This window comes from Sprattus sprattus, assembly GCF_963457725.1.
Source record: "Sprattus sprattus genome assembly, chromosome: 11".
Classification (NCBI taxonomy): domain Eukaryota; kingdom Metazoa; phylum Chordata; class Actinopteri; order Clupeiformes; family Clupeidae; genus Sprattus; species Sprattus sprattus.
The window spans coordinates 31,789,118-31,801,961 of record NC_137909.1 but is presented as its reverse complement, the minus strand read 5'-3'; the positions used below and the strand labels follow the sequence as shown (position 1 = coordinate 31,801,961).

At 43.2% G+C, this 12,844-nt stretch overlaps 1 protein-coding gene across 1 annotated transcript in view; it reads right to left on the bottom strand.

The window, feature by feature from the left end:
• lrrc10b (leucine rich repeat containing 10B) overlaps window positions 1-3,222 on the bottom strand; it is a gene marked incomplete at both ends in the record, with an annotated part of 11,117 nt that extends 7,895 nt beyond the window's left edge. Inside the window, 2 exons of the mRNA XM_080847093.1 lie at window positions 1,352-1,441; window positions 2,674-3,222. Coding sequence (XP_080703219.1) covers window positions 1,352-1,441; window positions 2,674-3,222 — 639 coding nt within the window. The remainder of the gene's footprint in view (window positions 1-1,351; window positions 1,442-2,673) is intronic.
• Window positions 3,223-12,844: the final 9,622 nt, after the last annotated feature.

Genomic DNA, 12,844 nt, shown 5'->3' with positions numbered 1-12,844 from the left:
TACTCACATACTGCTTTCCACCGCACACACACACACACACACACACACCAGCGCTCTCGTACTCACACACTGCTTTCCACCGCACACACACACACACACACACCATCTCTCTCGTACTCACATACTGCTTTACCCAGAACACACCATCTCTCTCTCTCTCGTACTCACATACTGCTTTCCACCGCACACACACACACACACACACACACACACCATCTCTCTCGTACTCACACACTGCTTTCCACCGCACACACACACACACACACACCATCTCTCTCGTACTCACATACTGCTTTACCCAGAACACACCATCTCTCTCTCTCTCGTACTCACATACTGCTTTACCCAGAACACACCAGCGCTCTCGTACTGCTTTATAACGTACACACCATCTCTCTCGTACTTACATATGGCTTTACACCGTACATACCAGCTCTCGTACTTACATATTGCTTTACACCGTACACCCCATCTCTCGTACTTACATATTGCTTTACACCGTACATACCAGCTCTCGTACTTACATATTGCTTTACACCGTACACCCCATCTCTCGTACTTACATATTGCTTTATACCATACACCCCATCTCTCGTGCTTACATATGGCTTTACACCGTACATACCAGCTCTCGTACTTACATATTGCTTTATACCGTGCACACTCTATCTCTCTCTCGCTCTCTCTTGTACTTGAATACTGCTTTACACAGAACAAACCAGCTCTCGTACTTAAATACTGATTTATGCCCTACACACCAGTTCTCTCGTACTTAAATACTGCTTTCCATCGTACACACCAGTTCTCTTGTACTTAAATACTGCTTTCCATCGTACACACCAGTTCTCTGGTATTTAAATACTGCTCTCCACCTTATACAACAGCTCTTGTACTTAAATCCCCGCTGTACACAGTACACACCAGCTCTCCTACTTAATCAGTTACTACTAACCTTAGTGCACTTTTAGTGACTAGCTGCCTGGCGACATTAAACTGTAGCTATGCTGTGGATGGATCAGGAGTTACATCCAGGTGCTGTCACTTTTGACCTTTACCTCAAACAGGTTGCCATAGAACCACAGTCATGTCACAGTCATGTGACAGTTATATGAGGTCATATTGCAGTGACACTGACATCGAATAGGAGGTTCCTACCTCGAAGCGGTTGCCATAGAACCACAGTCATGTGACAGTCATGTGACAGTTATATCGAGGTCATAATGCAGTGACAGTGACATCACATAGGAGGTTCCTACCTCGAAGCGGTTGCCATAGAACCACAGTCATGTGACAGTCATGTGACAGTTATGTCGAGGTCATAATGCAGTGACATCACATAGGGGGTTCCTACCTCGAAGCGGTTGCCGTACACCCACAGGCCCCGGAGCGCCTCCATACGCCACAGGTCGGAGGGGAGGGAGCGTAGGCGGTTGTCCCCGATCTGCAAAAGTCGAAGTCAAAGTGTTTATTGTTGCATGCGGGACAAATTGCTTCAGCACAGCAAAATGATTAAGACTTGGCCGGCATCATCATCATCATCATCATCATCATCATCATCATCTACGCTTGCCTCCCTTCTTTCTCTTCCGTCGGCGTATTGGTAAACATACCGGTGGTAAGACAAAGGAGCCACAGCAACTCCGTTTTAAGCGACAAAACGAATTATCAAAAGTGCCAGTGGATCATACTGTATGAGCGACAGTGCAGTATGTACAAAACAAATCAAACAATAAAAACTGTAATAAACATAAAGCTAGTGTAGTGCATGTGGAGCCATTGTCAGTGCGAACTTCCTCTACAGCGCACCTCTAATACCTGAAGCCAGTATGTATCAATGTACACGGTCCCTTTTCAAATAAACGCATAAATAAATACCTGTAGCGAGTATGTATAAATGTACACTGTCCCTTTTCATAAAAAAGCATAAATAAAATAAACGCATAAATAAAGTACCTGCAGCGAGCGCAGGTGGGGTTAGGGTTAGGGTTAGTAAATAAATAAATGAAGTACCTGTAGCGAGCGCAGGTGGGGAAGGGTTAGGGTTAGTAAATAAATAAATGAAGTACCTGTAGCGAGCGCAGGTGGGGAAGGGTTAGGGTTAGTAAATAAATAAATAAAGTACCTGCAGCGAGCGCAGGTGGGGAAGGGTTAGGGTTAGTAAATAAATAAATGAAGTACCTGTAGCGAGCGCAGGTGGGGAAGGGTTAGGGTTAGTAAATAAATAAATGAAGTACCTGTAGCGAGTGCAGGTGGGGAAGGGTTAGGGTTAGTAAATAAATAAATGAAGTACCTGTAGCGAGCGCAGGTGGGGTAGGGTTAGGGTTAGTAAATAAATAAATAAACTACCTGTAGCGAGCGCAGGTGGGGTAGGGTTAGGGTTAGGGTTACCTGTAGTGAGCGCAGGTGGGGCAGGGTTAGGGTTAGTAAATAAATAAATAAGTTACCTGTAGTGAGCGCAGGTGGGGTAGGGTTAAGGTTAGGGTTACCTGTAGCGAGCGCAGGTGGGGCGGGGGAAGGGTTAGGGTTAGGGTTACCTGTAGCGAGCGCAGGTGGGCAGGGTAAGGGTTAGGGTTACCTGTAGCGAGCACAGGTGGGGCAGGGTTAGGGTTAGTAAATAAATAAATAAACTACCTGTAGCGAGCGCAGGTGGGGCAGGGTTAAGGTTAGGGTTACCTGTAGCGAGCGCAGGTGGGGCAGGTCGTAGAGCTGCTTGGGGAAGCGGTTGAAGTAGTTGCTCTCCACCCAGAGGCAGCGCAGGGCCTGCAGGTTGCGGAGCTCGGGCGGCAGGCTGACCAGGCGGTTGCTGCCCAGGTAGAGGCGGGTGAGGTTGAGCAGCTGGCACACGGTGAGCGGCACGTCCTCCATCTTGTTGAAGTCGAGCGCCAGCGTGCGTAGACGCTGCAGCTGCGTGATGCGCTCGGGCAGCCGCCGCAGACGGTTACCGCACACGTAGAGCTTCTCCAGGTGCTCCAGACCGCACACCTGCCGCGGGAGGCGCCGGAACTTCCGGTAGCTGAGGTCGAGCACGGGGTCGCCGCTCGCGAGCAGCTCGTCCACGCCCAGGGGAAGCTCTTGGTCCTCCTCCTCCTCTTTCTCCTTTTTCACCTCCTCCTCCTCCTCCTCTTCCTCCTCCTTCTTGATGACTTTCTCCGTCTCTCCGTCATCCCCCTTCCCCTCCTCCCCCTCCTCGCCTCCTTCCCCTTTCCGAGACGAGTTGCCCATCACTCACTGATAATGTGTCCAATGTGTGTGTGTGTGTGTGTGTTTGTGTGTTTGGGTATGTGAAAGTGTGTGTGTGTGTGTGTTTGGGTATGTGTCTGTATACTCCTCCTCTTTTCTTTGAGAGTTTATGCCTGTTTGTTTGTCTTACTATCTTTGTATGTCCAGTGTTTGTTTGTTTCCGTTTTGGTTTTTGTGTGGGAATGTGTGTGTGTGTGGGTGCCTGTAAGTGTTTGCGTGCAAGTGTGTATATATTATCTTTTAGTGTTCCACTGTGTCAGTGTGTGTTCACATGAGTGTGTGTGTGTGTGTCTGTCTGTCTGTGTATTTTTGTGTGTCTGTGTGTGTGTGTGTGTGTGTGTGTGTGTGTGTGTCTGTGTGTGTCTGTGTGTGTGTGTGTGTGTCTGTGTGTGTGTGTGTGTGTCTGTGTGTGTGTGTGTGTGTGTGTGTGTGTGTGTGTGTGTCTGTGTGTGTGTGTGTCTGTCCGGTGTGTGTGTGTGTGTGAGTGTGTGTCTGTGTGTGTGTGTGTCTGTTCGGTGTCTGTGTGTGTCTGTGTGTATGTGTGTGTGTCTGTGACAGAGTTAGTCTCAGGACAGGGCTGGAGGACGCTGTGCTCTTTGAGGCCTTGCTGGAGCCCGGGTCTCAGCGGTCAGGAGGGGATGCCCACGGGAGAGCTCGCCTGTGGGGACACGCATGGTGGCAGTGGCCCCCTGTCTCCGGAGCTCTGGATCCAACTCCCACACACACACACACACACTGCCCCACTGTCAGCAAACCCTCACACACCCGTTCACAGCCATGATGATCCTTCCTGACGCACACACACACACACACACGCACACACTTGTTCACACCCGTATACTACTCTTCTGCCAGCAATACTATAAAGGCAAAACTAACAGTGTTGGAGAAAATAAGAATAATAATAGTAATAATAATAGTAGTAATAGTAATAAAAGTAATAATAATAGTAGTGACAGTAAATATGATAATAATAATGGTCAAAATAATAAATTATAATTTTGATTATTTTACACACAATAACAATGACTAAAAGAGCAAACCAAAATACTTGTCTCTAATGCAGAATAAGATATGACTATAAGATACGCAGCTATTAAACGGAGGATTACGCATACTGAATCTGCAGCTAGAGCGCCGAGCTTTATGTACACACACACACACACACACACAACGCTGACCTTTACAATTTTCTCAAACTTTTTTATCAGAGCTTCGCCTAGTCCATGCAAAGACAGTTCCGGATCAACTAGATAGTCCACAAGTTCCGCAGACTCAGAACATCCTTTGCCCCAAGCTGGTTCCTCGAACCGCAGACAGTCAACCGGATGGGTCAACCGGGACCGAGAAGCAGACTCCCCTGAGCCCGCTGGTGTCGCCGCCGAGCGGAGCCGAGCCGGGATGGCAGAACGCAGTTACACCCGTGACCTGGCCGCCGGCAAAGTGAACCAGCCCATGGAGGTCCTCTCGACACAGACACGCTGTTGACACCGAATCTGTTAAAGCTCCGGTACACGGCTGTTACAAATCCGTTTTCGTTTGTGCCAACTTCCTTTTGGGCAAATGTGTACAGAGGTCGAATGAATATCTAGAAACTCCTAGTAGTTGAGGAAAAGTCTTTTCCGTCGCGCCTCTCGTAATGACAGCAGCTCGCAAAAAGCTGGTTCCCGTTTCCCCAAACCGTCTCGGTTTAGAGCTCGGCGTAAAACGTTGCCTAGGACCGGCGCTCTTCCCTAGCAACCGGAACAGGACACTGGAGTCGCTCACGTAAGTCGTATGGTTGAGAGAAAGAGAGAGGGGGGGAGAGAGAGAGAGAGAGAGAGAGAGAGAGAGAGAGAGAGAGAGAGAGAGACAAACATGAAAAGAGCGAAAGGAATCCAGGAAGGGGGGGATGGATACTTCGGCTTTGCCTCAGTCCACCATTCAACGTCAAATTGCTAAGCGGCAGATCCATACGTGGTTACATCACATGCTCCACTACAGTCGCGTCTGAATCTTTTGGAGCTAATGCAGGAAATAACGTCGCTGTCCCCATGACAGACATTAGAACCATGTGCAGATTCTGTCGTCATTAAATACATGCAATTGCATGTTGTTTGTATAGGTGAATGTGTATTATATGAATCACACGTATTACTGTAACAATATCATGTTATTTTGCAAAGATATTTGTGTGGCCAACCATTAGGGCAGCTTACGTGTCAGGGAAATATAATTGTGTTGGTTTTACCATTTAGTCTGTTACAGTAATAACTTACAGAGATGTCTTACAGAAATAATTCTTATAAATAGATGAAAAAGATGAAGTCACTGTTGCACAGTGGACAGTGGTCCCCACCTGATGACCCTGCAGCTAGCCACCGGTGGAGGTGCGACAGGCCTGGAGCCTAGCAGGTGTTACCCCTTACCTGTTCACACCCATTACAATGGAACTCTATTTGCACTCAGATACACACAGATAGGATATTTTGACTCGAGTGACACACACACACACACACACACACACACACACACACACACACACACACACACACACACACACATGACAATATCAACACTCTGCTCCATCAGAAAACTAGCTCTAGATAGAGAGATAGAAAGATGGATGGATAGATAGATGGGTGGATAGATAGGAGAAAGAAAGAAATAAGAAACATAGAAAGATAGATACATAGATAGATACATAGATAGATAGATAGATCCATAGGTAGATAGAAAGATTGATTGATGTATAGATAGATAGATAGATAGATAGATAGATAGATAGATTGATTGATGAATATATTGATAGATAGATAGACGGAAGGATAGATAGGAGAGCGAAAGAATGAAGTTACATAGATACAGTATATAGATAGATAGATAGAGACAGAAAATCATGAGACAGCAGGAATGATTGACAGGATTTGAGGCCACACAACTCTCTGTCATACACAGCAGCAAAGCTACCAAAAACCTCACAGGCACGTTGTGTGTTTCTCTTTCCATCTCTCTTTCTTTCTCTCTCTCTATATATCTCTCTCTCTCTCTCTCTTTCTTTCTCTCTCTCTTTCTTTGTGTTTCTCTCTGTCTCTCTCCGTCTCCCTCTCTCTCCCTCTCTCTCTCTCTCTCTCTCTCTCTCTCTCTATCTCTCTCTCTCTGTGTGTGTGCATGTTTCAGTGGGCATGGATAGAGAACTGAAGCTTTATTATTTGACCTTAATGTGACTAGCCGGTATACCTGTGTGTGTGTGTGTGTGTGTGTGTGTGTGTGAGTGTGTGTGTGAGTGTGTGTGTGTGTGTGTGTGTGTGTGTGTGTGTGAGAGAGAGAGAGTGTGTGGGAGTGAGTGAGTGTGTGTGTGTGTGTGTGTGTGTGTGTGTGTGTGTGTGTGTGAGAGAGAGAGTGTGTGGGAGTGAGTGAGTGTGTGTGTGTGTAGTGCAGTGAGGTTCTGACTATGCATCACTGCCAAACTGATGACTTGTCTATGTTGAAGATAGACATAAAGGGTGAGACAGCTGAGCACAGCACATTCACTCACACACACACACACACACACACACACACACACACACACACACACACACACACACACACACACACACACACACACACACACACACACACACACACACACACACACACACACACAATCACACACACACACACACACACACACACACACACACACACACACACACACACACACACACACACACACACACACACACACACATATACGTATATAATTCAAAATTCCAAGTTTAACATGTTTTTCATTATTATTAAATTATGATTAATAAATAATTTGATTCTATTATGGTCATTCTTTTCTTGTAAACATCAGTTCTGTAAATAATGACAGTGCATTGCTGCTATTTCGTTACCTCAGGCAACCTCCAACCTTCCGTTGGGCGAGGTGCGCCCCCTAGCGTCCAACTGGAGCCACTGACCTCTGGAGACGGGGCTCCCAGGGTGAACGCCAGGTCCGGCTGTGTTGACATCCGCAGGGACGTGATGATGGAGATGGCTGCGTTGTGATTAGACGCCCCCTGCTGGATAAAAAGGTGCAGTGCACAGATTGCTTTGGAAAGAGACCGAAAACCCTGACATGGACCATAACCAGCTATGAGGTCATCGAGGGCGGGCCAATGGTCCTTTTTTTTCCAAATCCAAAAGTGACATTTTCAGCTAAATATATGTTATTTAGTGTGCCATGTGTGTGAGAATTGTGAGAGTGGATAACATCCCAACCCCCCAATACTTTGCTTTGTTAGCAGATCAAATTCCAAAACCAAATTTTGGAGGCGCGTAGGTTGTAGTTAACTGCCAGTATACCTCATTCAGTGAGACAAAATAAGTTATCATCCTTACTTTTTGCAAGAAGGTAGGCTACAAAGTTTGAATTAGGCTTTAGAACAGTGGTTCTTAACCTTTTTGGAGGTACTGAACCCTGCAAGCTTCATGCATTCGTGCATTCACCCAACCCTTTGTAATTTGAAAAATAAAATATGATTTCTTCAAAACGTAGGTATGTATAAAAACGTCCCGAAATTGCTAGTGTGAACCGGGCTATACTGCGTGTGTCTTGACCCCTGCCGAACCCCTGAGAGTGGCTCAACGAACCCAGGTTAAGAACCACTGCTTAAGAAGGAGGGTGTTAACTACAAAGCGTGTTAAGCACAAGTACGTTTTTATAAAAATTAGAAAGCTGAATTTGCTAAGTAAAGCAGTTCTCTAGCCACACTTAGGACAGACAGGGGGATGCCACCCGGACTGATTAGTGGCTTTCACTCTGGGACAGTATACACACACCTCCTAATTTTGAGTCTGGGAGTGTGTACACACACCTCCTGATTTTCAGTCTGGGACAGTGTACTGTACACACACCTCCTGATTTTCAGTCTGGGACAGTGTACTCTACACACACCTCCTGATTTTCAGTCTGGGACAGTGTACACACACTTTCTGATTTTTATAATGTTTTTGTCGGCCTGATGTGAATGACTCACCACCTCCTCATGCTGGTCACTAACCACATTGCTGTGGCATGGCATGGCATGGCACACACACACACACACACACACACACACACACACACTGAGTTCGGACATTGCTGTGGCATGGCATTCCATTCCTCAACCAACAGCAGCCATCTTGTTGTTGGTCACTAACACGTACAGCACGCCCAAGCTGATAAGAACCAAGATGGCGCCGCGGATGGCTGACACGTTGTTGTGCTCTCTTGTGCTTTTTATGTTTTTGTTTATTTCTACGGTCTTCGGCACTTCCTCAACGATTGTATTGTATTGTTTTGCACTGTTGTATTGTATTGTTTTGCACTGTTGTACTGATTTGCACTGTTGTATTGTTTTGTGTTGTGATGTGTATACGTGTAATATGTGTAAGCACACTGAGAGCCACTGCACCAAGACAAATTCTTTGTTTGTGCAAACTAACTTGGCCAATAAAAGCTGATTCTGATTCTGATACCAAAAGTGTTCAATTGGGTCTTCAATTCCATTCTCTCCTTGATGGTGTCATAAATTAATGAAGTGAAAAATTGCCAATATGTTTGGTTTGTTCCCTGTAACTGATCAAGAGTTCAATCATCCAATCCAACAACCAACTCAAAACAAGAGTTAATACCAACAGGAGAATAGGAGAATTTTGGCATATTTTTCATGGGCGCAACCAACATACTCAGCTGTGCTGCTCATCCCACAAATGCATGTTCCTTACAAATGGGACACCATTTAAAAGGGAAATAAACAGGCTATCCAACGGTATAAGATTTATTGCCAAGAAGCATTGTTTCAACAACGAAATAATTTACCAAACACAAATTTCCTTACTTTTTGTGCTAAGTTTATTTATTATAGTGCATGAAATGCTCTGTATTGTTATTCCTTTTTCTTGTTATTATTATTCTTTGTACCGAACTTCTGCGCTTGATTCATCTCGAACCGCTTAACTTAGAAACTTCGTTCAAACTTTGGCGCGTAGGTAAGGGCACTTATGCTATGTACTTTTCATTTTTCAGAACTTTATACTTTTTAAGGTCTTCCCATTGACTTACATTGGGCCATTGTGACATCATAATAGGGTCATTAAAACTGGCCTACACCTGTGCTTCACTGACACCTGCTCCAAGGTTCCAAGGCTCCTCTTCTCTCTGTGCCTCTCTATTCAACTGTATAACTAGGAATATTAACAGACACCTTCCATACTCTACTTTTTTTAGTCTCCATCTCTCCATCTTTCTCTATTTTCTCTCAGTCTACTTCCTCTCACACGCCATCTCTCTGCTTCACTCCATTTTTCTCTCCTTCTTTCAATATTTTCCCTCTTCACTCTCTCTTCAGGCCAATATGTTATTAAGAAAGTTTTCTATGTGCTCAGATTCGGTTAAATGTTCCCTGTTTAGAACCTACATAACACCGATGTACACTGCTCATTTGTGGTCTAATTACAGGAAAAGGAGTATACAGAGACTGAAAGTAGCTTACAACAAGAGCAATCCGAGATTTCTGACCTCCAGCAAGGATCATCCTGAAATTTAATGGGGATGTCCCAGGACCAAGATCCACCTCTTGTGAAAATTTCAGAAAGATCCGCCCAGTAGTTTCTGAGTAATCTTGTCCACAGACAGACAAACAGACGGACAAATAAATTAACGGACCCGATCGCATAGCCTCCTTGCTGGAGGTAATAATCTTGTCCACAGACAGACAAACAGACGGACAAATAAATTAACGGACCCGATCGCATAACCTCCTTGCTGGAGGTAATAACCTCCTTGCTGGAGGTAATGATGCTTTTAGATTGCTGCTTCATGTGCCTAGGTGGCATAGTGCTAGTCAGTTGTTTGTTTCTAAGCACGTACCAACTTGTGAGGCGCTCTTGAGAAAACTGATGTATGGTTTCATGTGTCGACTGGACAAGTCTGAGAACTGCATAGTAGAGGCTCTGGTCAACACTCTAAATAGCTGTTATCGCTTTACCTCAAACTTAAGACGACATTGGCACAAAAGTCTTCATACTTTTTTAATGCACTGTATTATGTATGTTGTATCTTTTTGTTTTTCTCTATTTTTTTTATTTTTTATTATTATATGTCTGTTACTTTATATGGAACTTGGTGTCTGAAATAAATAATAATAAATATACATCCATAGCCACTCCTGTTCACTCTTCTATCCTTCCGTCTTTCAATTATTCTGTCCATCAATTCCTACTTTTTAAAACTTTTTTGTCAGCCTTCTTTGACTTTACAGTTCTCTATCTTCCCTCCCATTTCCTTTACTTCCTCCATGCCATGACGATATCTTACACTTTATCCAATCATTTTAACATCTCCTTCCTCCAGTCCATTCTATGTCCTATTTTTAGTGCTGTCAAACGATTAAAATATTTAATCGCGATTAATCGCATTTTTGTCATAGTTAACTTAAAATTAATCGCGATTAAATTAATCAAAATTAATCGCGATCGCAAATTTTACCTATTCTAAATGCCCCTTCAATTATTTTTTTCCATCATTTTTATTTTATTTTAATGCTGTTATCAACATGGAAAAGTGGATTGGCTTGCTTTAAGCAATGTTTTATTTTATTGAAAAACAACATTGCTAAACAGGGCGGTACAAAATAAAATTACAGCTAAAGTGCACATTTAAGATAAACAAGGACTCAGCCTATAGTGCAGTTAAACCATGGCTTAATATTTTTTGCTGCCAGCTGCCTGTTGACATTTTCAGACAACAGTGAAGCTCGCTTCTTTTGCACAACACAACTTTTAAAGGTAAACTTTCTATTCAGAAGCTGTTTATCAACCATTTCGCTGTATCGCGCTCATCATTCACTCAAACGTGACGTTAGCCTACTACAAAGTTTGGGAGGGCAAAATAACGTTAATCTAAAAAAAAAAAAAAAAAAAAAAAAAAGTTTTTCTTTTTCTTTTTTTTTTTACAACGCGTTAATCGCGCGATAAAAAAATTAACGGCGTTAAAATGGGTTCGCGTTAACGCCGTTAATAACGCGTTAAACTGACAGCACTACCTATTTTCACTCATTCCCTCTCTATGTAGAACATCCACTTGTTTCTTTCTATCCCTCTCCAACTCCTCTTTCTCACACTCCATCTCTCTGCTTCACTCCATTTTCTGTCCTTCTCTCAGTATTTTCCCTCTTCACTCTCTCTTTACTGTCTTTGTCAATGGCCTTGTACACTCTTCTTTTCTTCCTTCTCTTGTTCAATATTTTTCCTTTCTCAACTTTTGTCATTTCATGCCTTTATAAGATGAAGTGTCTTTCAGAAGATTCTGAGTTCAGGGATTTGTTGAGTAGTACTGATTTTATTTAAGCTCAACATGGGGAGGCTGTCTATAATAATAATAATAATTCAAATTTTTATAATAATAATAATAATTTTATTTTTAACGCACTTTTCACTCCAAAGAATCTCAGAGTGCCTACATATTAGAAATTAACTATAATAATACAATAAAATAAAAAAAATAAAAATTGTTAACATAAGCATAACAGAAAAGATTTAACACAAGGCCAGAAATGCCTTCCTGAATAAAAAAGTTTTAAGTCCAGCTTTAAAGGAGTCCAGCGTCTGCGTTGCCCTTAGGTGGTCAGGGAGGCTGTTCCATAAGTGTGGGGCTGCCGAGCAAAAGGCATAGCGCTTTTCTAATACCCAAAGACGCTTTTCAAAAGACGAGCAAACAAGACAACAGAAAAATATGAAAGACAAAAGATCAAGCAAAACAATGCAGGTATGTGAACATGCATCAGAGAAAGGTAGATAAAAAAAACAATATGAATTCTGCAGAAGGATCAGAATCATACAGCATGGCAAGCAGTCTGTGAGAGTCAGATGACTTCTCTGATAGGCCATGTCTGTTTATACAGAGTTAATGAGATAATGAGAACATGAAGTATCGCAACGTCTACGGGTGGGTTGGTGACTGAAAGCACTTCTGCAAGAATTTGATAAAAACCCTTTCATTGTTCCAGCACACTATGTTCTCACAACCCCCCCTTCTTAGTATTTCACATGACATGTTTTGCATTTGCCATTGTCATTATTTCTAATACATCAGATTACAAATACGCTATAATACTGCGAGAACTAAACCAAATGTTTTGACATTCAAAACAAATGACTGGCCAAGCATCCTATTCAGATTTACGTAAAAACATATTAGTTACATTAAATGAATTGATATATGAGGTAAATAAATGCAATGAGTGATTCATGACAACGATAAATCCAGTAAGGATGAGTCACAGTGAAAGTGACACAAATAGACAGAGTATCACATACAACGCTGTTGAATCATCAAAAAACCTACCAGCCAGCATGCCTGACCATGGAACCAGGTCCCATGGAAAAAGCCATTGGCAAAACCTTCTACATTTACATTAACATTTAGTCATTTAGCAGTGGCTTTTGTCCAAAGTGACGTACAAGGGAGAGAACAGTCAAGCTAAGAGCAATAAAAACCTTGTGTAACAATAAATACTTGACATGAGAAATAGAAAAACGACATAGAAAGAAAAGTGCAGGAATGTAACTGCTGAAGTGCAAGTAAAGCACAAGTGGAAGTGCCAGTTAGGAA